This window comes from Pavona decussata, unplaced genomic scaffold, assembly GCF_977016875.1.
Source record: "Pavona decussata unplaced genomic scaffold, jaPavDecu1.1 SCAFFOLD_42, whole genome shotgun sequence".
NCBI classification, from domain to species: domain Eukaryota; kingdom Metazoa; phylum Cnidaria; class Anthozoa; order Scleractinia; family Agariciidae; genus Pavona; species Pavona decussata.
The window spans coordinates 257,616-285,536 of NW_028145464.1; the positions used below are offsets into that span (position 1 = coordinate 257,616).

Genomic DNA, 27,921 nt, shown 5'->3' on the forward strand with positions numbered 1-27,921 from the left:
TTCTATTCGGTTTTTTGTCAACGCAACTGCGTTGTTGTACGATATCCCCAGTGCTTTCCCGGTGGTCCAAGTGGATGTTGTTTGAATTTTCATTTCTCGAAGAAGTCGAGAACTTTGTTATTGCAATTCTAAGACTATTAAACTGCTTTCTCGCATACAGAGAACATGCACTTTGAGTCCTAGTCTATGGACTAAAGTGGGGTGACACTCGTTGTGATCATAGCTATGAGGAGCATCTAGTCTTTTAAAATCACCCTGTGTTGCCTGGAATTGGTAAATAAGACAGTGGTGGGCGTATGAAAATGACGGTACCACGATATGATGAGTTGTCGAGTGGATGAAATGAACCCAACATCGGGACCGGAAACGCACAAGTTTTGCCTAGTATATTTTTGCTAAATCGTTCATGCCACATTATAAACTTAAGACTAAAAGGGTTCACTGGATTTAATCACCAAGCCACGGGCAAGACCATTTCTAATAATACCTGGTAATAGACCTGAGCTCCCGATTCCCCTGTGGAGAATTAGTCAACAAAATACAAAATTGACACAGGAAACTGGAAATTGTTCCTTTAGGTATGTAGAATACGTCATTGGATAACGCCATTAAACTAAAACATATGTTTGATATTTATGATCTGGATCGTGGGTTAATTGCAGAAACGTCAAAAGTAACTTTTAATTCCAGCTCTTTAATTGATTTTTTTTTTTTTTTTTATCACGAATTAAACTCTAAAAGTTGCAGTTTAGCGTTGTCTAACTTGTAATTAGAGACGGTGCAATAATTTATTTGAAACACAAGGCCTATTGAGAGCGTACAAAATTCGTCAACTTAAAAATTCCAATAAAGTAAATTTCCCTTCTAAGGATAATCGACCTCACCATAAAGGACGCCATGCTGGGGTAAGGCAAGAAAAGGGATGCCTTAAAATTTCTGGGTCGTAGTTGGCCCGCAAAGTTACCGTCTTTTACTTCGGAAAAAATTGTATTAAATTTTGATGTTGAAAATTATGTGACTTGTTGAAGCGAATACTAATGATGTATTATACAGAAGAAAGATTCTTGCAGTTATGTATGCAACAGTCTGGTTTTGTAGATAACTTCGAGAATCTTACTTCTATAAAATCTTTCATCCGCAGAACTTATACATGCTTCACAATCGTAATCATAATCATAATCCTTCTTCACTTATGATTTATTGTTTGATGATGTTAGGGTTAATGCTCTAGGTTAAAGTAACCTATTTTTTTCCCATAGGGATTTGTCATCAAATAAAATTCAAATACTGCCTAAGGAAATATTTTCAAATCTGACGTCGTTGAATGAGCTGTAAGCTGTTGGATATATTTTTGTTTGTCATCTTAGCACCGACAAAGGTTTTTGAGTCATGTTAGTTGGGAGAGACATGAATGACAATAGCAAATTTCATTTCCTGAAAATCTTGGAACATGAGTAGGACGGAAAACTTATGAGACTATGTTCATTACGGTAATTTTTTTTTTTTTATCAATCAGTTTCGTTAGTAAGGCCGATATGTTTGGCAAGATTATGTTTCAGATAGTAGCATCTCGTTATACTGAAAATAATACATTGTGAAAATAAGTTTCATGTTTTATTTGATAACAAGTATTGCAAGCTGAAATTTTCAAAAAAGCCTATTTTAGACTGTATGTCAGAGAAACGTTATTTTTCTTAAGATCAGAGAACACGGGGGAAGAAGGGTAGAAGGGGGGAGGAATGCAGCCAACGGGAACTTTGAATATTTACCATGCCCTAATTATATCTTTACGCAACTATAAAAGCTTTGAAAATGTGACTTGGAGGATAGATAGTACGTCCAAAGAATGATGTTTCCTTTGAGGCCCTCATCGAGAGGCGATGACGTCATATGACATGATAATTAAGTCATTATTACCAAATGGATGCCATCCTGGATCTGCCATCTTGAACTCCTGGACTTCCGCAAAACTTCAGAAAACCACCGATAGGAAACTAAAAGTATTCAAAGCCAATAAGGGAACATTAATATAACATAAAATTACAGTAAGGGATTTTGTGAAAAAAAAAATGTCTGTCAAATACTGGTCGCCTTGGTAACATAAAAGTCAATAAACCGACCCCATCAATTGTTTTCCAGATAAATTTCTTGAAAAGTCCGGAAGTGTCATGGTGTTTGCGCAAAAATCAAAATGTTACCCATGTTCAAAGTCACTACGGGCATAATTCTGTCCCTTCCCCCACCCCCGATCTAAATACAGTTAAATATAATATGTTTGTTTTTGTTTTTTTGTTTTTTTCTAAAAGTTAACTAAAAACTAATATCAAAACCTACATTTAGACTGATTTGCCAATGTTTATAATTTGTGCTGTTTTATTTTTACTGATAATATCTCCGAAATTTCATTGCCAATGATCTTAAAAAAACATCTGAGTGAGCAGACGCCTTTTCCGGCTTTTATTTCACTCGCCGCGAAAAGAGCATCTGCTAAGCGGAGCTCAGGATGCGTCTGCTGTGACGTCAGTATCTCTCAACCAATCACAATTCAGCTACTATTTTCGGAAAGCTAGCACACGTGATTGAAAAAAAAGCTTGAAAAGGCAGCTGTTCTCGCAGGGTTTTTTTTAGACTATTTTTTTTTTTTTTTTTTTTTGCGGTGGTTCCCTTAACAAATGGAAGCATACTTCCTTTCAACTCAAATATTACAACTAGACTACTGTGTACCCCAAAATATCAGAAATTCGTATTCGCTGAAAATTACTAATAAAGTGTTTTGTTGCAGGATTTTGAAAGAAAATGAAATCCGTAACCTGTCTCAGGGATTATTTTCGAAGCTATCGGAGTTGAAAAAGCTGTACGTATAATTCAATGTATTTTGTTTCCATTTTGCTTCGGTATCGAAGGTTGTTTTCTCTTTCTTTCATAGTGTGCTATGTCCTCATTTGGTATATAGGAGATAGGATCGGACAGTCATGTTGCACCGTAACGAAGATAATCAGGTCCTAGCACTATTACCTCGAGCCAAATGTTATCGTTTTTGGTCAGACGTAAATCGTGTCATCAACTTTAATTGGGTTTAGTTTAAATTTAGTCTTATTAGCAGTCTTCTGATTTGCTAAACATGGTTTTAACATAACAGAGTAACTCTGGAAAAGTAGAATCAGTACTTTTTTTTTTTATCCGAAATTTGAGGAATTTTCCCTATACTGCTTTTGCCTTTATGTTAAGTGCCAACTGGAAAAAAACGTTCCCTAGTTTCCTAGGTATAAGCTGTCAACTTTAAAGTCTTATTTTATTTTTAAGAAGTTAAGTTAGTGAGCACCACTTCTTCCATGTTTATTCTTTAGGTTCTTTTTTGTCCATCTGTCGAGGATTTTAACAATTAATAGTTACTACCTTGCCTTATACGCAAAATAAATTGTAGAATGGCATCTTAGTTTACGAATGCTAGTTAATCCCCTCTTGAGGTGATTCAGAAGGGATGATGAAGGCGTCGGCATTTATGAAATGTGGATCCTATGTCGGGAAGTTGGCAGTGCACGGCAGAACTATATGATATTACATGATGCGCACAAGTCTATTATCACTAAAACAGCGATCCCGTAAATTGTGAGACGGAAGGTATGAGCGCTTTCTTGGGGAGCAAAGATATATTTATCCGTTTGTAGACATCTTCACTGTCTAAGTCGAAGTCGCAACGATTATAGAGTGTGTTCATTATAACGTACATAGTTTCTCCAAGGAGTTTTCTTAGGAAGCTTAAGCAGCGAGGACGAAAACGGCCGCAACAAAAACGTCACCTGAAAATATAACTTCATTTCATTTGTGATACTTCGCGATTATTTCACACGCTCAGCGTCTGAAGAAACGGCGAACTATCCAAGAACCAAATTGGTGGGAGTGGCGTTCAAGTCAAGAAAGAAAATGAAAAATTCACCGTCGTGTACTCACGTTCTCCGAAAAAAAAAAAAAAAAAAAAAAAAAACCTCTAGAATTTGGTCATTTCAGTTGTTGTTTAGTAGATGACAGGGAAGAAATGTACCAAAATGTAAAACGCAGTAGGAGAGTGATTGTTTCATCTCATAAAACATATTCTTTTGTGGTGTTGTCGATGTCGTCTCGTCGTCGTCGTTGCTTAAGCTCCCTATTACTGGGTTGACGAGCGTCCACGTTGTGAATTAACATGAGCTTGCTCACCAAGCGGGTTTTTGGTTCGGTACACAGACGCCAAATGTCCGATGCATCTTGCAGTCTTTCATCCTGCAGAGAGTTCCGTTTTCCTGTCAGCTTATCCCGATTCTGACATCGTCGTGTGCGCTTAGTCAGAATCTTTGGTCGCTGGTTCTGAGCCTTCTTTCTTAGGTGAAATTGTAAACACAGTTTAAACGGCAAATTGATTATCCTTGGCGATCTGTCGCGATTGACTTTCCCAAGCTTCCATTGCTTGAGCAATATCCAACGCTCCATCTAGGTTCAAATCCCCTTCTGCAATGAGCTTCGTTTGCAGGTTCTTGGCCAAACAATTATCAATGAGTTGATCGCAGATAAAACTATCGACGATGTCATCGAGAAAGTCAGAAAAAGCGGCTAACTAACGTAAGCGTGCGACGAATTGTGCTACACTCTCGCCTTCCTTCTGTTTCTCATGTGGAAATTTGTGACGATTGTACGAAGAGTATTGAGGTTTTCTACGGCCTGTTTTTTGAAGGTCTTTTAGTGTCGGTAAGCGTGTAAAAGATGTCTTGAAAATCATATCCTGCGGTATGAATAAATAACTGGAGATTTTGCTAGTCGATTTTGCAACTAGTAGCATCGGGAAAGAGATTGAACCTTTTGAGCCATTTTTGACGGACTCGGAGTTATCTGAATCAGTACGGCAATGGTGTGTTCCGTCGAACATGGTCACCCAAAAAATGATTTTCTCAACAGTTTATTACTAACAAGGCTCACTACCCGCCATTGCTTTCAAAACATGTGTGTTCTGGGGGTTTTACTCGAGGTTCCAAAAGTATCCTGAGGAAAATCTAATTATTACAGTGCTGATGTTCCCTTTTTATTGTCCGTATATTCACCTACCTCCACTCTTACGGTCTATGCACACCGTACATATCGTCATAGTACGAATTTTTTTTTTTAATTATTACGACGTATTTAAAATAACTATGACGGCGACGCAACGAGAAGGTGAAAAAAAAAAAAGTATTTGGTGAGGGCCTTGCACGTGCTTTTGGATTTTTTTTTTTTTTTTTTTTTTTTTGTTTTACATTGTTTGGCCATACTTGACCAAACGACAACGTGAAATGACGAATTCAAGTTTTTTTTTTTTGCCGAATTAACTTGAGCTCATGACGGTAAAGTTTTCATTCTCTGTCTCAACCGTAAAATCGGCGCTAGCTGTTCCCGACTGTGCTGTGAGTGGATAGTTCAGCGACATTGTATATGTTGAACGAATTGGAATAATCGCAAAGTAGTACAAATAACGCAATCTGTCATTTTTAAATGATGTTTCCATTGACATCTCCGTAGCGTTTTCTGAAAGTCCTTAGTATCACAGTTCCGACCGTTTAAAAGGAGCAATATCATTAACGGACCTTCTTCGGAATGAATTTTTTTTTACGGTCTGTACAGACCTTACGGGATCGTACAACTTTCACTGGCCCTGACGATTAAAGAGATGCATGTTACTAAAGGACAGTAAACAGACTGTCTTATCGACTACTACTTTGCCTGGCTACAGACCGTATCTCATTGTAATATCTAGTCTGTGCTATAGCAAAGAATTAGTGTTAATTAAAACTCTAATTCGTCCCAAAAACACAAAGTTGACCAAGATTCTTCAGTTGCATTTCACTGCTGTTTATATTTATGCTGATTAGCTTTCGAAGAAATATTTTCATTGCGAAACTTTTGTTTTTCGGAATAAAGAAGTATTTTTGTGTTTTGTCACGAGACTCTGCCGCCTGCTTTATGTGGCACTCTACTAATTACGCGTTGAGGGTCTTATTAACTGTAAAGCATCAAATTGAACTATAAATTGCAGAGAAGAATAGGAACTCAAAAAATTTTCACAAGGAGCCAAAGTTCAAGCTTTAAGTGTAATTTTGACTCTAGAAGTCGTACAGCTAAAGCCTTTTTGTTATAAAATGTTATGTCCGGTACTTTATATTTGTGGGATACTTTGTCACGAGGTGCTAAGTTGTGTAGCATAGTCAGTCAAAAATTTGTGAGAATATTATGAAACTCGTTTGGTGTCCAAACCTCGAGTTTTGATGTTTCGTGTTTCCGACCATTCAAATAAGTTAAAAGGGTACCAGATCTATAGAATGTGGATGGAATTTGGCCCTAACCCGGTTTTCAAGCGCTGAACTTGAGTAGACATATTTTAAACAATGGTATTTTTTCCAAACCTAGAAGGAAGTTAGTTTGTCACTATTCGTTTTCGTCCTCATTTTTCATCCCCATTCTGTAATATGCCATCCTCACCCACCCGGTCCTCTTTTTACAGATGCCCGTGTTTCGTCGTAGGTAAGCTTTACATTCCTGTTAAAGCAGCGAATTTGCTTCTTTACATTTAAATGAATTCGTGAGGATACAAATGAATTCGACATTTCGTCTCCCTTTTTTTATTTCTTTAGACCACAACTTTTTCACACAAGTCCTACTTGGTTCTCGTGCTCGTCAACGAAATGTGGGGTAGTTATTTGTTTATGCACTCGTAGGAAGCGAACTTGTCATAACTCTTTTGATCTCCAAGAAAACGTTGGGAAAGAGGCTTATAAATTCTGGTCACTCAGCGATTGTAGTTCCAATAGCCTTTCTCCTCGAAATACAAACAGACGCAAACAGGTTCGGCGCACATTCCCACGGCAACAAAAGCTACCACCCACAAAAAAAAAAAAAAAATGTTGGACGGAGACTCAAGTGTATTTAGGCTTCACTAGCCTCATTATTATGCGCATTTTTATTTGGAAGGAAAGCATTTGTCCGATCTCTGTGAAACTTGGCAAACAGTTTATTATCGGTGTCCTTAATAATTTTCCAAAATTTGCTGTATTAGATTCTAGTCACGTGACCTGGAAACGACTTATAACGGTTAAAATCTTTACTAAAAAATGGGGAACAAAAAGCTACATTATATCAATCTTGTTTGTTGCTTACTCGATGAGTCCTTCTAAGGGCTTTATCATCCCGCCTTTTAATGATGTCTGCATTTTAAGAGTAAGAGTTAATTAAGGAAAATGGGTCACGTGACATGATAAAATTATTCAGTATTATTTTTATAAGAATGTGCCATGGAATGAAATTCAAAAACTGCCTGAACAGATATTTGCATTTTTGTAAGCTGTAATTTTCTATGTGGTGTTACCGTTATTTATTCATTTATTTATTTGTTTATTAATTTTTTTACAGTAATACAATCATGTTACTTAAGAGGAGCAGGCTCGCTTTTGCGCGGGAAAGCTGTCCCTTGCCAACTGTAAAAAAAAAATAACCTCAACTCTTGAAAAATGTTAACGTCACATTGGTGAAAATACGATCTAATTTCAAATTTTGTTGGAAACCAGGAAAATAATTTTCCTTCGTCGGACAAAATGGGGTTAGATTATTTTCTATTTTTGCTTTTCAATGACCCGGGCGTAGCCATGCTGGATTTCATGACGTCGTACGGTTGCCTAATTGTTTCACAACTGTGGAAGTCATGAAACCAGACTGGGAAATTTAAGAGCAAAAATAGGCGACAATCATATCTAATTTATTGAATGTAATTTCCTGCTAAGATTTAGAATTTAGACAGTACTTCTAACAATTTAACGTGAGTTATTTTGTTAGAATTGAGGATCGCTTTAATATATTGCAATCTACTCTTAAATAGTAAATTATGCTCTAATATTTTAATTTTTAATTTTTTAAGTCGCTTTTGCTGTAATAACCTTTGCTTTTTTTTTTGGTTCGTTTTTTTGTTTTTTTCGTAGGTGTTATTTGCAGTATAATGAATAACTGTAATCTGAAACAAAGGAGTCCAAAACACATAACCCTCGCAGTACAAACAAAATAAAATTAAAATTTTCTTAATAGAAATATCCGCTCATAAGGTTACTATCTTAATCAATCATATTTGCTTAGCTTTTCCGTAAATTGTTGCGCTAGTTCAACAAGAGAGGATGAACTAAAAAATTTAAAGTAAAAAAAAAAAAAAAAAAAAACTTGGAAAATGGCTTTTTCTTTCTCATAGGAATTTGAAGTCGAATAACATTGAGCATCTACCATCAGGAATATTCTCCGACCTGCTGGCATTGAAATATTTGTAAGTTTTGTATGAGCTCGTCGATCAGTACATTTTTTAATGACATTTACGTAGATTACTGTCCTTTTAAGCTTCCTGGTAAGCGAAATAGGAATACGGTCAAAAACTCAAAGGAGACAAATGTAAAGAAGTAAGGGGAACAAACACGTTTTCGATCCTATAAATGTTAGCGGAAAAGATCTGGGCTGGGTAAATAGCGGAAAAATCACAAGACTAAGTAATTTACGTTGTAACAATCATATCACCGAATCAACCAACAAGGCTAACAAACGGCTGTACTTTCTAGTTTCACTTATACGGGCTGATGTCCGATCGCAGGACAACAGGAACTTCTACCGTGTGCTCGTTTGTCATGTCTTTGAATATGGCGCGCTTGTTTGTTTGTTTTTTGTTTTTTTGGTTTTTTTTCCCAAATGCCTTGCCACTATATTTGTCTTACGAGACTGAGAGGGCATACAAGAAATATTTGTCTATTATTTCCGTAGATCAGTCGTACAAGTTGAAACTAGAACGTTTTATTTATCCACCTTATGTGCCAGCGCAACGAACTATGCAAAAACGTGTTTAGCACGATATCCCAACCAATCTCATAGAGAGGAACCAAAGTACAACCTTAAACAATGCACCTTATACAACCTCCCAAAGATGTACACCATACGACCGTAAGCGGTGTTTCATTCCCTCAATGAAGATTTTGCCTGTGAGGCAAGTTTATCACGCCTCAAACATATAAGCAAAGTCAATAAACTTTGCCGCTTCCTAGCAAAAAAAAAAAAAAAAGAAAAAAAAAAGAAAAAAAGATCTGAAAATTGATATTTATACCGATATTCAGAGTAACTTGTTGATATTTGTGGCAGTTCATATCACCCAATTTTGTCAGGCAGGATTTCAGAAATTTCGTTTTCAAAACAAAACAGAACTCTATTGAAACAGTTTTCCATTCTAGGTCCTCTTAGTGCTCTTTAGCCGGCTTTGATTACTTTTTGCCACATTATTATGATTCTTGCTGTTTTTGAGAAATCGTGAAATTCAAGATGGCGGATCGTAGAGGACCGGCCAGATTCACCAAGTCCAAGTCAAGCCAACTTTTTTTTTGACTTACTCGAATATTAACAGAGATGTTTATTTATTTATTTATCTATTTATTTTATAACAGGGATACACATAAGTATAAAGGGTACAGTCAATACAGTAAAGAGAAAGACATAAAAATTACAATTTACATTTCATTGCTACTAAAAATATATATAAGAAAAGAAATAATGAAGAAAATTATCATAATCTTCAATAATTGAATTATTTCTATTTTGACGAAATCTACAAAACAGAGGGATTTACTTAACATTTATTAGTAATGAATTCCAGCTGTTGGTACTTGTGTAACGAAGAGAACAAACACTATATTGAGTGGTTTGAACTGGGTTCACAAACAGACCTTCATTCAGTGAGTAACATGTATAATAGGAATGAACAGAAGAACAAAAGAAAGAATTTCAAGGTGGATTATATCAGAAAAATGTCGGAAAGTGTCATAATTCTGAGTATTCGCTTTTACAAAGTCGTCACTGGCTTAAATAAATTGGGTATGTTAGACCTCATTCTTGAATACCATAAAATGAAAAAGGGGCATATTAGTCAATAATAAAGCATAATAAGTATATCGATTTTAACATAGTACCTCAATTTTGAGAAGATTCCTACAGTTTTTGACAGTTTTAGGCAGAGCTTTTCAATATGATTCTTCCAAGTTGGGATTGAGTTAAAGGTAACACCTATATATTTAACCGTGGAAACTTGTTTATTATTTACACCACCATTTTTTAAAGTAAATGAATTGTGTGGTTTCAACTTTTAAGATTGAAATACAATAAAATTAGTTTAAAATTAACTACTGGTCTGTTGAATTTCATCCACTATTCAACTGCTTTTAGCTTACGATTTAACTTTAGTTCAAGATCATTAAGGTTATACATGAGCAATATTTGAAATGACATCAAAAAATAGGCGAAACGTAAGTAATTTGGAGGTGTTAGAAATATTCTGCTGTTATTCTACTGTTAAGAAAGAGTACTAGGAGGCATCTAGAAGGCTTTGTTAATCTAGCCCCATTAAAAAATCCCAAAGTTCTTTGACGCGATAAGATTATTTGGTGACCCTGATTTTTTGTTTGTTTGTTTGTTTTTCATTCAAAGTTTGAGCTCCAGTATGGAGGCTGCTTGAAAACCACCTCTTCCCATTCTCCCTCTTGTTATAAGGGAAAGAAAGAAAGCTCCAATTTCGATTGGGTAAAATGACTCAAGTACGGGTGTAGGAGTGGCCTTCATGAGAGGAGTGCCGTTATTCTTCGGCTTCGGTACAAATACGTTGTCATCAATCAGGTGTATTTGCGGCTCCCTTGGTCTTTCTGATAGCTTATTACCTTCTAATGAAAATGACACTAGGAGAGTAGATAGTTCGTCCAAAATGGGTTTTTTAAGGTCCTTAATGACGTGTTATGATAGGGACATTTTCAAAAGGGCGGCCATCTTGGATCCTCCGTGTTCGATATATTTGGTGATTGTCTGAAAACCTCAAAAAAATATCGGCCAAAAAGTAATCAAAATGAAACGAAAAAAAGACAATGATATGAAAACATGAAAATAACTGCAAGAAAATTATTATTTTGTATTTTAAAAACAGGAGTCTTCCAATTTCTAAAATACCTGCCTGTTAATGTTGATTAATATGGTAACACTGAATTCACATTCAACAATAGTCACGATTTTTTTGTTGTTCTTGTTCTTTGCCAAATGTTAAAAACCGTTATAGTAGTTATTTATTGTGGAAGCTTGAGCTAAAATTTCTGATTCTTTACTAAATTTAGCTTTAAAGAGAATCTTATGAAGCCGAAATCTTAATTCTCCTGTTAATTCCCTAATTATTTGACAGGAAATGGTTCACGCCAATGTTATTGTAATAAAACTTCCTAGTTAATCACTTTAAACGTTTCCTATATTTATTTCATTGGAATGTATGGCTTCTAGGTGCTCGAATTGATGCAAAATATCAAGTATCCGTTTAATTATAAGTAAATATAATTACTCTTTTCTTTTCAGGATACTTTGGCTGAATAAAATAAAAGATCTACCAAAAGATGTTTTCTCAAAGCTATCGACGTTAAAGTACCTGTACGTTTAGTTGTGTTGTTGTTGTTGTTTAAAATTGTGCCCCAAACAAACAAACGGTGCTGCCGTTTGTTTGGTAAGCTCCTTTCCCACTAATATTGCAATTTCTAGCATTAGACTAACGTTTTTTCAAATTTTTAGAAATCAACAAGCTCGAAAAATAACCAATAAAAACTACTTCGTTGCAGGGATTTGGATGAAAATGAAATTCATAACCTACCTCCGCAATTATTTTCCAAGCTATTGGAGTTGAAAAACCTGTACGTCTATTAGCATTTATTTTCTTTCTATTTACTTTCGTTATCAAAGGTTTTTTCTTTCTTTAGACAATGTACTTTGTACTTATTGAATACGTTGGAGGGCAAGCCAGTTATCTTTTTTTTTCCGGAAGGAAGGTACAAACGTTAAACAATTTAATAGGGTATATAGTTAATCCAGAAGGTATTTTCTTACAAGCAACTACTTTAAATACAGTCTCGTTAATGGTCTCCAGGTTTTGCTGCTTTAAAATACACAACATAATACATAATATAAACTAAATTCGATTTTGAGACGACATTACGGCTTTATAATGACGGTTAGTTGGGAGAAGAAGATATTTTGGCAAATAAGATGACGCTTGTGAGAAGGATCCAGTGAATACAAGACACTTACACTCGGTAGTTGTAGGTAGAGTAGAAGAGGATCAGCGAACCTCTTACATGTCCAGCAGAGCTCAGATCCGCTCGCCCATAACGCACTACACGACATTAGTGCTATCGCGGAAATTGTGTGTAAATGAACACTATAGAAAACCCAACTGAACGAAAAACGGAAGTCGATAATTTATTCATTTAATTTTTTTTCACAACTTTTGTGGACACCTTGTGGTTCATTCACAGAAATAATCTATGCGCGCTGAACCCATGTAAGTGCCGTGCTATTTCAAAACCATGCTTATTATTTGCACTAGCCCTATTGGCTAGACGTATGCTACTATCCGTACCTGGTACAACCCACCTCCACCGGATTATCACGTGAGCACCACGCCTCAATATAAATTACATTATGTCGGGCCATAATGCTTGCTTTTAATCAAGCAGCGCCCAAACAAGCGAGCAAAAGACTCGGAAAAAATTTCGGATACAAAAGGCAGGGAACGTTTCAAGCATCGTGCAAATTAATTGAAAAAGATACTCAAGCGCCACTGGCGCCCACTAGCACCTTGTCGCGAACAAGTGATCCCACGCTTACAGAAATCTACAGTCATTTTAGGTTTTGTCTGTTTTCAGAGTCTTTCCTCGTTGTAGATTTTACCGGGGCAAAGTTCAATTCAATTTAAGTGAGACATTTGCACGTTAACTGATAAAAACATAAAACCTTCAGTTTAACCATTTAAATATGGAATAATGACCGTCTGGTATTTACAAGGATGCTCTGTGTTGCACCAAAGGGTTTTACGTTCATATGGACAATTATTTAATGTAAGACTAGAAAATGATCATTTTTAAAATGTATGGTGTATTTTGAATTGTTCCTCACTTCGAATGAAATACTAAATAATCTTAATTTCATTATAGGTATTTGTCAAAAAACAGAATTAATATTCTACCAAAAGGAATATTTTCTAACCTGTCCTTATTGGAGACCTTGTAAGTCACTATTGAATCGTTTTGCATTATTTTGTTTCTTCATGATCCTTTTCTGTTTCCTTTGGGAGGTGATACCAATTTTTTTCTTGGAATTAAGAGGTTTACAGTCAGCCGACCTCAACCTTTCTTAAATTACTTTCTAAATAACTTATTAATAAAGAACTTTCAAAACTATCCTTAAACCATTAGCATACTCGTGATTAAGTCTTTGCTCGTGATAATGGTAAAAGAAAGACGGAAGTAGGTCTTATCTCTGTTTTCAAGGAGGCTTTATTTAAGTTTGGTTCGGATAGGTATCCAATCAAGGAAAAAATATATTTTTTATCATCAGCATTTTGTTTCAGGACTATCCCCTATTGAGTGTACATGCGATCCGTTATAAAAATAATCCATGATCAAATTAATAAATAAACAAAAGAACTAAAAAGAAGTAAACCATCCCCGCATTCAATAAAAGTAAGGAATATATGAAACATCTTATGTTTGGACTCTCGAGATTTTACTGAAATAATCTTTTCCTAGGCGAGATACAGGTTAAGCTACAGATAGTCATTCATGTATCTTTTTTTAATACCTCTGTAGCATGTGTTTCTGTTTACCAAATGATAGCAGTTCAACGTCCAGATGGCAAAATATAAGCACTGGAGTGGACTACAATAATAATAATACTACTACTACTACTACTACTACTACTACTACTACTACTAATAATAATAATAATAATAATAATAATAATAATAATAATAATAATAATAATAATAATAGTAATAATAATAATAATAATAATAATAATAATAATAATAATGACAATAAAAATCTGCGATAAAATATTGTAAAACATAGCACGGCGTTTCGACGTTTCCAGAACGTCATTATCAAGTGAAAGTAAAAAAATGAAATCGAATACATTTATAGTGAAGAGATGAATAAATTGAAAGTTAAGCAAAGAGTTTTTCTTTAATGGAGTCGGTCTGGGTGTTTAAATTGGGTCTTATTGTTCTTATGTACAACATTTAATAAACAAGACAATCCCATTTTGTGCTACACCATTGGCATCTCTCAGACGGCGACCAATGGCAGAGTAGCGATGATCAGCAATGCGTTGAAACAAATGGTGCGTTGTATATACGACGTAATTTGAATCACACATTCAAAACAGTAAACAACGCTATGCTGATTTACGATGCGTGGCTTGATCTCTTTAAGCTTTAGGTCTTGCTCAAGTTTCTTACTGGTGTAGATTGGTCATGTGCGCTGATTCACTGATTCTGGGCCTTCTTTCTTAGATGAAATTGTCGACATAGTTTAAACGGCAAATTGATTGTCCTCGGCGATCTGTCGCGATTGACTTTCCCAAGCTTCCAATGCTTGAGAAATATCCAAAGCACGATCCAGGGTCAAATCCCCTTCTACAAGAAGCTTAATTCGTTTGCAGGTTCTTGGCCAAAAAATTATCAATGAGTTGATCGCAGATAAAACCATCGATCGACGCATTCATCGAGAAAGTCACAAAGAGCGGCTAACTGAAGTAAGCGTGCGACGAATTGTCGTACAGTCCCACCTTCCTTCTGTCTCTCCTGTCGAACAGTTTGTGACGATTGTGCGAAGTGTACTGAGTTTCTCTGCGGCCTGTTTCGTGAAGGGCTTCCAGTGTCGGTAAGCGTGTAAAAGAAGTCTTGAAAATCTGATGCTGCGGTATGAAGAACTTAGTCTAACTGGAGTTTTTGCTAGTCGATTTCCCAACTAGTAGCATCGGACAAGAAAATGAAGCTTTTGAGCCATTTTTGGCGGAATCGGAGTGTTATCTGTTCAAATCGGTACGGCAATGGTAAGTTCTGTCGATCATGGTCACCCAAAAGGTAACTACTTTCACAGCAATTCATTACTAGCTCGGCTGACTATCCGCCATTGCTTTCAAAACGTGTTTCGGGGGTTTTAATCGAGGTTCCAAAAGCATAGTGAGAAAAATGTAATTATTACAGTATTAATGTCCCCTTCTAACGGTCCGTATATTGACCGACTATCACTCGTACGATCTGTACAGCCGTACAAAACGTCATAGTACGGAGTTTAAATAACTACGACGGCAACGAGAATGTGAAGAAAAAAGAAAGAAAGAAAGAAAGAAAGAAAGAAACTGAGAAAGAAAGAAAGAAAGGAAACAGATAGTATTTTTTTTTTGGGGGGGGGGGGGGTGGTAGGGGCATACATTTGTGCTAATCGTATGGCCCCAAAATATAACCACACGCAATAACGTATGTATTAAGGCGTTTCTTGTAACGTCTGTTTACAGCATGTTTTAGTATGTCAGTTGTATTCATTCCCTAAAGACGTCTCCGATAGTCAGTTTGCTAACAATTGTATCAGTAACCCAGAAGACGCCACATGGAAGACCACGGCCGCAGTGGACTCAGGAAAAAACGCAAATAGCTCTTTCTCTCTAAGAAGAATAGAGGAGCTTCTCTTGAAAGACAAGCGATTGCGCGAGATTCACAAATTACAGAACTCCGTAGCCCCAATATCACCGCTTCAGACGTACCTATTTAAAAGAGCTCTCCAGATGTTAAACTAGACCCCGCATTTGTATCTATCTTGAAAAATAAAGTACACTTGCTGGTTGATGCAGAGAACGGTCTTTCCCGCTCCCTGGCGAGAACAAAGCATTTGGAGGAACAACTTCAGCAAAAAAGCGTCTCTAAAGATTTGAAGATCAAGCCTATTAAAGCTAAAAGCAAGTCAGAGGATCTTCAGAAGAAGTTTGACGAAATCATCCAAGAAGTAAAGTGGCTTTAAAGCTCTATAGGTTCATTTTAGGCAGCGTTATAATATTTTTATCTCTTCGGTCATTCTAGGGGAACTTGAGTCTTTTCGAAATTAGTAGGGCATTTTTGTTCATTTCCCGAAAACCTTAGGTCTTATTTTCTTTCCGAAAATCTTAGCTGACCTTTTTTCGGTACTCGAAACGACATTTTGATCAATCCGCAAACACTAGGCCTTAAATATTCCCATATCACGAGAGTTCGTGGTGAAAATTCTCTTTAAAAAATTGTAGGAGATTAAGGGCCTTCCGAACAGATAATTTACCGAAACGATCCGTTGGATGCCCCTGATCCAAAGGCAATAAATCTCGTCAACGCAGCCAAAGTACGGACAGAAGAAAACAGCCTCGGAGCCAATTGTCAAACAACAATCGGCGAGCTTCACTGCCAAAATACAGCCGCGGCAAATGAGCCAGCCACGGAACATAGACTTTCGAACCCCATACGACAAATGGCTCTTCTCCATGACTAAACGACCTTTGTATGACCTCCTGCCTAGAGATTTCGGAAATCCACAACTTCACTTCTTTGCATTTGACTGATAGTCAGACAAGGGTCTTAGGCTTGGGTCTGAAGTTTAGGCCCACGCTGAAACCTCCTGACTTGACGCACTTGAATTTGCAAATTCAGGACTTTTGTCGTAGTGTCCGTTTGCATAAGAAGTTCGAAGGAGGGCCGGCAGACCCCGACTTTTCATACACTCCCAAACTTAACTGTGGTTAGAGTGTGTATGTTCGCTTGTACACGAGGAAATACTGAAATCTTTGCACAGATTGAAACTGTTGGATAGTGACTTATCCACAGGATAAAGTTATCCGGCTTTTGAACAACTGGAGCCTGTACGTAATATTGGCGGTGAAGCGTAAACTGAATGACAGTCATTGGTCTAAATTTACGCCCGCACTGCTCCGCCGAGAATACCGTTTACCTCATCAACTTGTCGCAGCGGAGCTAAAAGACAAATCGCTTCTGAAAACGGCCCCCATACAAAAAATGGCCTATTTTTGTCCATTTTTAAACGCAAAAAGCGAATTCTTACACCTTCTGTATCCACTTACTTTTCGGCTCAAATCGAAGATACAACCTTCTTCTTCAAAAAGCCACGCGTGAAAGTTAAAGTTTTAACTCCAGGAAATCAGAAAAGTAAGTTTCATCAACCCTAGTGGTCTAATTTGGGCCCTTTCTTCTTTTATTCAGGCCATTTTATGGCACGCACGCATTCGAATTTGCTGCTTCACCGGTTATAAATAATTAATGATGTCCAGGTATTCTCCGCGATGCCTATTGGTGGGAGCATGGTAACGAGGAAAACAAGAATAACTGAGTCGGATAAAAAGCGTTCATTTATTTTGTGGTGATTTTGAGTATCGGTATGATGACATTTTTGCGGCTTTCTGTGTCAACAGGATGTATAGAAATGCTACAGACTGCGATGCATTTGTACGAATGATAGCTTTAAATGCGCACGTGCATGATGAAAAACTTTTCATTTTCATGAAAAAGGTCGGCAAAATCTCAAAACCACTTCACATACATGAAGTTAAAAAGAAATCAATGTTCAGAATTAGTGCCAGTCTAAATATTAACAAAGAACTTGATCTGCTACGACAAAAAAAGGCATGGAATGACGGTCATCCCTTCCGACACGAAAGATTTTATCGAAAACAAAGCAGGATGATACAGTGTTTCTTCAGTATGTTTAGAATACTCAATAAACATGTTACTATGATTGTCCGTGACAGAATAACACCACAAATGGTAGGCTGGTTGTCGGATATTTTGGTCTAATCAATCTAGGGTCTTTTGGAACCCTATTTTTTCTACATTTTTTCTCTTTCCTCAGAAACCAAAAATAGTTAGAGTTTGTTCTCATAGGATAATGGTTTCTAGAAAAATGCTTTGGTAGCTCTCTCTTGAATTCAAATAACCAACCTAGTTCCATCATCTGTCATAAATATTAATTACTTCATCAGATCTCAAACACAATATATTCCCCTCTCATTTGCAGGAGACTAGACAGGAATAAAATTGAACACCTACCGGAAGAAATATTTTCGCACCTGTCAACGTTGCAGTATTTGTAAGTGTAATTACCTTTTATGGCTGTTGTTCTTGTTGCTCTTTTAACAGTGAATTAACATGGTAGTCTGCGCCGTAGAATTTGGCACTCTCGCATCTCTTACCCTATAATCAATGTTTGCAGAACATTTAAATAGTTTCTATTGTCATTTAATTCCCAGTTGGAAGAGTTCACCGAGAGTCGTGGTACCCTAAAGAGAACAATAACAACAACAACAACAACAACAATATTTATTAGCTCACACTTAACTAGTTACAGAGGATCGTTGTTAACATCACAGGTTAATTAAAGAGAATAATAAGAAAACTAATTTAGGTGATTGGAGCCTAATGGTTAAAGGAACCGTAAGGTTTTCGAGTTAACCTCAAGTAACTATTTACAGTTACTTTTAATAAAAAAAGGAGCAACGAAGAAGAAATATTGTTTAAACAGCATATATCGTTTTACTTCTTTGGCAAAAGAAAATGTACTAAGATCTTTCAATTGTGTAATGAGGGATATCATGCAATAGGTCAATCACGTGATAGGAAAACATTTGTTTCCCAGTGTTGGTTCGAATACGTGGTTTGCATAAATTTTGCTTTAATGCGTACCTTGTGTTGTATATATGTCTGCTCTCGGCATATTGAAATAGGTTATCAAACACCTTTGGTAAAATCCCTTTATGCCACAAATGCGTAAATTCTAAGACATGGAGGTAGTAAACATTATCTATTGTTAAAAATGTCTGGAGATTTAAGAAAGGGAGAGCGCTTTCTGTGTAGCGCCCAGATGTAGTTGCAAATAACATTAATCTTAGGACCGTATTTTGTTTAGATTGCCACTTTTGCAGATGCGTTTTATAAGCAGTTCCCAAGCTATTACAGCATATGATAGATAGGGGTAGTTAAGGTTATAATAAATTTGTTTCAGTTGGTGAATAAATAGATAGTATATTAGTTTTGAAATTATACCAATATTACGTGGAACACGAGAACAGATATAGGAGATATGATATTGCCATGATAGTCGGATTTATCTATCATAACACCCCCGATCTTTTTTTCCTTAACTGGTGGCAAGATCCGTCTATGCTTTTTAATTTTATTTCTATATTTTCAGAAGTTTTCCTAGAAGATTTAATTATCATATAATTAGTTTTGCTAAGATTAACAGAAAGTCTGTTGACATCGCACCATTCCCTAACTTTCTTTAATTCAGAATTAAAAAAAGTTTTAAGGCTTTTCAAGTCGCAAGCTGAAACAAATAGATTAGTATCATCCGCAAATATCCTGAAAATTAAATTCTTTGAGCAGTTTGGTAGATCGTTAATATAAAGTGAGAGAAAAAAGTGTCCTAGCTAGTGTACTACCTTGCGGAATTCCGCAGATCATCGATTGTCTTGGTGAGTCAATGTGACCGGCCCAAAGTTACATACTGCTACCTGTTCTCAAGATAAAGTGTAACTTGTAAACCATTTTAAGGGAACTCCTCTAATTCCTTATTATTCTAGTTTCTTCAGCAATATTTGGTCATTAGCCGTGTCAAATGCCTTCGAGAATTCTAAAAATTCCCAACAGGTATATAGATTGCTGTCAGTTGGATTCCTTAAACCATCCGCAATTTCACTGACAGCTTGCGCTGTTGAATGACCTTTTTCTGAAACCAAATTGAAACAGAAAAAGGATATCACACTTTTCAATGGAATTTTTAAGTTGCTTGTATACTAGTTTTACAAAAAAACTTACGTTAGAGCTGACAAGGTAGAGATAGGACGAAAATAGGGTGGATCCGTTAGTTTACCCCCTTTGGTAACAGGGGTAACCCTTAGACACTTTTAAACTATCAGGATCAAAGCCCTGAGACAAAGATTTATTAAATATTAAAGTTTAATGCTTCAGAAATGTGGTTATACGCAAGCTTTATGCACAGCTGTGGAATACCAATGGTAGATTTTTTTTTCAGATTAATATTGATAATGGTATCGTAAACCTCTTGAGTACAAATACCGCGAAACATAAAGCTCGATTGAAATGAGCGTGTAATACAATGGGTTGGATCCGTATCATTTCGAGGAAGCGTGTCAGCTAAGTTGCGTCCTACATCTACATAACGATTTTTTCAATTGGCGGACTATACTAACCTTGTCTGTGTAACATTTGTTATCAGAGATAAGCTATTTTAATTGTGACTTGTGAGTTGGACTTTTTGTTAACAAGCACCCCGATTAGTTTCCATGTTGTCTTCAAATTGTTCTTATGCAGGTCAAATTGCGCCCTAAAGTAATTCTTTTCAGCTTGTTACTGAACAGTTTTTATTAGTAGACAATTTATGACAGTTCAGGCGCGTTTTTCATTTTGCTAAAATTCAGCGGAAAGCCTCCACATCGATGTTTGCACTAATCTGTGTGGCGGTCTCAGGAGGGACAGCAGTTACTGACGAGGTCGATGGTATCGATCGAGCATGCTTGTTTGATCGACCGTGAGGCGCTCTCAGATGGGCGCTTGCGAGAGCACATAGCTTGTCATAATATGTAAAAAAGTTAAATTAGAAAGCGTAACCAGGGACAGTAGCCAAGTGCAATTTGGCACGCAACCGATACGGGGTTGTACCCGTAAATGGAAACATCCTACTATCATGGCCGAGATACTGCATGCGTCAATCAAGGAGGCAGAAAAACAACGGCAGGAATGCAAAAAAATTAACAAAACTGTCATTCAAACTAAGATAAGTAGCATACACACATTAAGATAATAGTAACATAAAAAGACAGCCGACAAGACAAGGGCATCGCCCAAATTGTCTGCGAGATAGCCAAAGGCACAATGTAAAATGAAACAAAAAAAAGAAACCAAAAAAAGAACAGCTGCGGACGCAACACAGCAACGAAATCCATGAAAATGAATAACGGAACTGGTTACTTACAAGAAGCAACTAAATATTATCAAATAAACGCAAGCTTTTCAGAAATACCCCTCACAAACTACAATAAAATTTTTATTGTCACATACCATTCAAATGGACGCCATCTGGTGAAAAAAAAAATGCTCCTTGTTTTCTAAAACCCCCCGTGAGACCAAAAGATTGCGTTTCGGATGGGCTCAAGCAATTTGAATATACCTAAATTACAAGAAGAGCAAGAACAATCTTACGAAGTTGAAATATCTATTTAACAAGTTTTGGGTACATTCGACAGCTTTCACAATAACAGACCCCTTGTAATGAGGGAATACCACTAAATCTCAAAGCACCTGTTGGGACTTAATTAATGATCCTTTAGCGCTATAACTAACGCTTATCGAACCCTGAGCTTACACAACTTCGTGAGGGATTTTAGATGGGCTTACAAACGGAGGGGTTTTTATCCAGGTTGTGAAGGGGGGGGGGGGGGGGATGAAACCAGAATAATAATAAAAATTAAAAGGTTTCGAAATACGTTTTTCATTCATAATCCATAATACCATAAACGGCGAAACCTTAGAATTTTGGTAATGCTTTTACTCGATTTTAAATTTGTTTTCAGACCTGATTTATTATGTGTTGGTAGTAACTTGCAATAGGGCGTCACATTAATTTCTTCTCGACAGCCTTAAAGGAAAAGCTTTTGAAAATGGCCTGTTTTGATTTTTTTTAAATACCTGAAAGTGTGCATTGTTACAAACAAACACTCGTTGAAAAAAGCAAAGGACAGCTATTGTCCGCGTAAACAAAACGAAAACAGGAGAGCTAGGGACAGAAAACCCAATGTCAACATTTTTCTTTCAAAATTAGCCCCGCCCACCTTCCATTCACCCCTGTCCCCTTCTGTAATTAAATTAAACAGCCTGTTACTTTAAATAAATTATCTCAGCTTTCTACTTAGTCTTAGCTCTTATCGATGATTAAATCAAAATGATTGTTGTTTTAGAATTCTCTTAATGTCTAGAACTCGAGTTTTTCGTGTATTCCCACCGTTCAATTAGGTTAAAAGGGTACCAGATTTATCGGATTTTTTGCCCTTAATGCTATTGTTCCTCAGAAAATGATTGCACTAAAGTTTGTGAGGATGTTGCGAAATTTTTAAGATATTTCTTGTGGCGTCCAAGCGGGTGACAGTCATCGAAAAAATTTCAATTGCCCATTGACTTTGTGATTGAGTTTTTCAGGAATCAGTATCCTCACACTTTGTTTCCTTATTTTCTTTTATGTCATTGATAAATCGCAGTATGTTGGATGTCCTTGATTATGCAAAGCGGCTTGTAATTCATTGTGAGAGACATTGCTAAATTTGCGTTTTAAGGTGTCCGCGCTCCAACATAAACAAAAAGTGTTGCAAAAAAAGTTTTTTTTTTCAGATTATTCAATTATTAAGCTTCACGGCTATATAGAGCTTTCTGAGCATTTATTTTTATGGGAATAGTCGTCCCTGCGATGCCGCTTCATAATTTTAAAAAGTTAAGCCAAAATTTTCAAAGCTGTTTCGAAGACCAGCCAATGGGCTATAGGAAAAATGCAGTTCGATTAAATTACTTTTTGTTTCTCCTAAATAAAGTAAAGTTAAACTCACAGTAAGGTAATGTTGTCTTTTTCGCTTGTTTCCACTCCTTCATTTCGTAAATTAAACAAACACTGGCCCTTCAGTCTTTAACAAAAGTATTTCCATTGTCTTGGTAACCAAACGTTTTCTTCAAAGCAAAGTCGCAGCGGTTAAACACTTGATCTTATCCCCAAAAAACTACTGGATGGGTGACGATTTAATCATTGCTAGGATACTTGTGCTACTGGCCAATCACTGGGCTTAAAATAAAATAGACTTTTTTCCCAAACTTTTCTGCATGCAGCTGGTAAGAGCACTGCTACTCCGTCCACCACTTGCTAGTCGTAAAAATGTGCAAAAAGCTGACTCTCCCCTCCTGAAAGAAATCGAAAACAATTTTGAAATAGCATATCTGTAACTCGAATGCTATTTTTGGCTTTGAAATATGCTTAGTGTATTGGATTGCTATAGGCCTAACTGCGTATTGAAATCAATGACAAATCCTCTATGTCAGATGAAACGGAAGAAGGAGACCAACGAAGGAAAAGGTTGTATTCATAACTTTGTGATCAACACTTTTCCAAACATTACTTGATGTGTTTCAGTCTCTTTTCAGCTCGATCAAGTACTGCTGTATTACGTCGGTTAAATCACTCGCACTTCTAATAAGTTTAAGAGATATAGACATTTATATGGCAACAATCGCTCTTCAAAAGAAAACAATTCGGGCACTTAAAACGGTTTTCAAGCACTGTACTTGAGTCAACGTATCTTAAACCACGATATTTTCCAAACCTAAAAAGAATTTAGTTTGTCATTATTCGTTTTCGTCCTCATTTTCCAACCCCATTATTTAATATGCCATCCGCACCCACTCGGTCCTCCTGTTACAGATGCCCGTGTTTCACCGTTGGTATGCTTTATTTTTCTGTTAATGAAGCGAATTCATTTCTCTACGTAGCAATGAATTTGTGACGATGATGGTACATTTTGACCGATAAACGTTTTGACATTTCGTATGACCCTTTTTTATTCCTTTAAAACACCACAAATTTTTTCAGATAAATCCTACTTGGTACGCGTACTCGTCAACGAAATATGGGGAATTTATTTGCTTATGCACTCGTAGGAAGCGAACTTGGCATAACTGTATCGATCTGCAAGAAAACGTTGGGAAAGAGGCTTATAAGTTCTGGCCACTCGGCTATTGTAGTTCAACAGCCCTTCTCCCCGAAATACAAACAAATGCACGCAGGTTCGGCGCACCTTCCCATGGCAACAAAGGCTTTCACTCATTATACAATGAACAGTGTAAAACTCGCGTTATGATGTGTGTAGCGGAGTTTGTGATTAGAGTATAGACGCACGATTGACGTCATCGAGTGGTTTTACAGGCGCACGTAATCAGAGTCTAAGGGTCCAGAAAGAGTGACTGGTCAACAAAGATTTGCAAACTCAATTTTTGCAAACATAGGGAAATATAGGCAAATTTTTGCAAGAAAGGAAAACTATCCGATGACCATTGAGAGTGACCTCAACCAGGTTTTAAAAAATACGACTTTGTTGTGACGTGAAAAGGAAGGAAATATTTGCCCAAATTTGTCGCCGATAGAAATGCGGTAATGGAAAGTATAACTCGATCACAAATCACCGTGAAGCGACTGACATGCTTTATTATTTTAAGGCCAAAAAGTTACCTTTGAAAATACTGTTAGTGAAACTCTTTTGGATTATAGCGGAGCTCTCGCGCGCGCCGCAGGCGCACGCAGCGGAGCCCTATAGCTAAGAGAATTTGGTAACCCGTGAATGCGAGAAATTTTGGTTTGATTATGGCGTCACTTTTGTCCGTCCGTACACCGTACGTCCGTCCGTCTGTACGCAATCCGACAATGCTAATGCGCCCGTGTTTGTTTGGCGGGAAGTTGCATGGCGAGATAGTTTGGCAAGATGCGTTTACAACAGGAACGCTAAAGAACAAAAAACACAAAGACAATTTATACGTATTTGTTGGATATGTTGACAAACGTGGAAAGAAGAGAAAGAGAGAGAAAAACAAAACAAAGAAGCGGAGACGATCAAGCAGAGTTGAACGTGGAAGAGAGCGACGGATAGCAAGCTAGAGTAGGCCGACCGGAAAAGAAAAGTAAGCTTAAGTTTAAAGAAGCCTCACATTTGCCTATATCACCCGTTCGTGATCAGTTATGTTAACTTTTAGAACTCTAAAATAGCTTTACATAGACACTCTAATCGCTTTCGATACCAGCAATATTCGAGAAGTTAATTTTGAAAAATTTGTTCCGTGGCCGTATGTTTTTTCGTTCGCAGCGCACGGCCCTTAAGCTTATAAATGTGTTTGTAAACAAACACAAGTTTCAAAGCTCTGAAATAATTCTACCAAACACCAAAGAGTACGTTTCGGTATTCTCCTTTCTTAAACTTAGAGACTAGAATTATTACTAATTAAGAGCAGAATTGACACAGTTTTTAATATCCAATAATTTTTCGCCGGGAGCTTACTTGCTCTCGCAAAAAATACCATGTTTACGTGATTACGACGGCCGTTTCAACAGATCATTTGTAAACCAAAAAGGTTTCTTCCCGGAAAAAAAAATCGATAACTTTCCTTTATGTGACGTGTTTCAAGTTTTACACAGATATTTTAATCGTTTAATAAATTCTCGATACCATCGATATTCGTGTAGAAATTAATTTTTGAACATTTTGTTTCGTGGCCGTGTTTTTTTCATTCGCACCTTTCGGCATTCATGTGTTTCTAAACACACATAAGTTTAAAAGCTTTGAAATAATTCTACCAAACACCAAAGACTATCGTCCCGTATTCTCCATTTGCTAACGTTTATTTAGAGACTAGAATTATTACTATAGGACCAGAATTGACACAGTTTTGGATTTCAAAACACTTTTCCCCGGGAGCTAACTTGCTCTCGCAGAAAATGTCATGTTTACGTGATTCCGACGGACGTTTACAGATCATTTGTAAACGAAAATGCTTTCTTCCAGGCAACAATCGATAATTTTATTTATGTTATGTGTTTAAAGCTTTACGCAGATGCTTTTATCGTTTATTAAATTCTCGATACCATCGATATTCGTTTAGGAATTAACTTTTGTACGATATTGTTTCGTGGCCGTGTTTTTTTCATTCACACCACACGGCTCTCATGCGTTTGTAAACATGCAGACACAAGTTTAAAAGCTCTGAAATAATTCTACCATACACCAAAGACTATTTTCCCGTATTTTCCATTTGGTTGACGAGACTAGAATTATTACTATAGGAGCAGAATTGACACACTTTTGAATTTCCAAACATTTTCCCCCGGGCCGGTAACTTGCTCTTACACAAAAAAAATATTATCATGACGTGTAATTCGACGGCCGTTTGCAAATCATTTGTAAACGAAAATTCTTTCTTCCAGTACATGTATTTCTTTACTGAGATTGGTTCTCGCAACCGTTAAACAGAGATCTCGACTCGTCTTGAAGAGATGGGGAAAACCACCTGAGAAAATCCGAGCTCGCACTTAAGTGCCTCGAGAAATTTTAGCTATCTGGCAGACAAAAAGATAGACGGAACTCGTACAAAGTAATTGTTTTCAGAAACATCAGATCTAGAGCCGCTAGCAAAACCGTTTAGTTTCATAAAAGATCCAGAGTTCTTGCAAGCAACAAGGCACTAGATGCGTTTGTCAAAACACTGAGGAAAGATCGTGAAATTGCTTGCGTAGTAAACAAAGAAACACTCACCCGAGAAATCGTTGAAAAGTATTTCCAGTCTTTCAGCTCGGCCCAGCTGACACAACAAATCCTTCGCAACTTCGAAATACTGCTTGGCTTTAGCTTTTGGTGCTAGAAATTTGTAGAAAATCTTGCCGAAGCGATTGGCGCACAAGACCTCAATTTTTTACTGAGCTTGATGCAAAAGCCTCTCGATTTCATTCAAACTTGAACAAAGCTGCCACTTTCATTCATGCCGGTCCGCGCGAGGGAAAATCTCACAAGTTTCTTGTTTGTTTTTTTTGTTTTTTTTGACAAATAAAGTTCAGCTTTTCTGCTATAAATCTGTGCTTTGTCATCAATGTGTTGAATAATAAAACAATTATCCTGCTCAATCTTGCAGAATATCGCCTGATTTAAGCCAACTCGGCCTACGGCCTCGTCGGATAAGTATCAGGCGATACTTGTTCCGCGCAATTTCGCAGGATAATTGCTAATTGTAAGAAGAAGTAGCGAGTTGAAAGCAGTTGCATGGTTGCCATGACTGATTTCAGTTTCTCAACTGAACAAATGACAATCCTATCCAAGTTTTTAGCTTTGACACAAATAATCCGGCTTTTGCTGATTCCTGTACAGTAAGAAACACGAAAACTAACGTTTAGGAATTCCCTTTTTCGCTGCAGCACTTGATTTCCATGTATTTGTGGTACAAACAACCCGGCTTAAACAGTCGAACTCCAAAGAACTTGAAAGAAGTCGTTGTTTTTGGACACAAAATTAAGAAACCAACGGAATGTAGAACTGGCGTGTTCACCCAGCCTCCATTGTAACAAATCAGCATTCAAAAAAAATTTGCCCTCTGCATTGCATTGTTACTGTCTGGGCAGTTTGCTGCATATGCACTAAAAATATAACTGCAGAAAGGATGAAGAACTGGTAAGGTTATTACGTTCACACACTAAGCAAATTTTTATAAATGCTATGACAAAAATTGGAGCTCCGCTTTTAGGCTTGGCCAAATATATATATTACTCTAATTTATAGGATCACAACCGCGTGTGTTGTATAAAATGGTCTTAACGTTTGCTTGAAAGTTTTTGAATCGACTCAATCAAAGTGATGCTCGCTCACTAAATGTGGTCAAAAAGTCTTGGTTATTGTATAAAACAGATGGATTCCATTTTGCCGTTGGTCTGTACTCTGATAACGCACAAAGGACGTCAAATCGTGGTAAGAACATCAGGAACGCTTCTTTGTTCTCACCACGTTTTGACGTCATCTTTGCGGCATGAGAGTACAGACGCGCGGCAAAATGAAATCTATTTGTTAAAAAGAAAACCATGTTGGACGAAGAGGCAAGGAATTTGATGGGAAATGACGTACCTATTTAGGTGCATAGCCTTACAGCTGCTTTATAAGGTTGGAGTTTGCCCGCCAAGGTACCTGGCTCAATCTTGAGCTTGAGACAGATATCTCGATAAAAGAAAAAGTAAAACCTTTGATCTTGAAGATTCTTACTCACACAACATAAGCCTCAGCGAATAATTGTATATTGCACTTTGGAATTGACTTGAATATGCTTATGGATTATTGTTTGCAATTTTAGAGTTTAGGCACTAAATTTAAATCGGCGTAATTCTATTTATTTATTTATTTATTTATTTTTATTTTATAGGAGATTGTCTTCGA

At 36.8% G+C, this 27,921-nt stretch overlaps 2 protein-coding genes across 2 annotated transcripts in view; both read left to right on the forward strand.

Annotated features, from left to right (window-relative positions):
- The window catches only part of LOC146482823 (uncharacterized), a 40,545-nt gene extending 39,150 nt beyond the window's left edge, over nt 1-1,395 (forward strand). Inside the window, exon 8 of the mRNA XM_085106662.1 lies at nt 1,260-1,395. Coding sequence (XP_084962788.1) covers nt 1,260-1,335 — 76 coding nt within the window. The 3' untranslated portion in view covers nt 1,336-1,395. The remainder of the gene's footprint in view (nt 1-1,259) is intronic.
- Nucleotides 1-27,921, forward strand: part of LOC146482818 (uncharacterized) — a 410,856-nt gene that overhangs the window by 244,393 nt on the left and 138,542 nt on the right. The window contains exon 4 of the mRNA XM_085106651.1: nt 17,928-17,999. The gene's annotated coding sequence lies outside the window, so the exon portion shown is untranslated. The remainder of the gene's footprint in view (nt 1-17,927; nt 18,000-27,921) is intronic.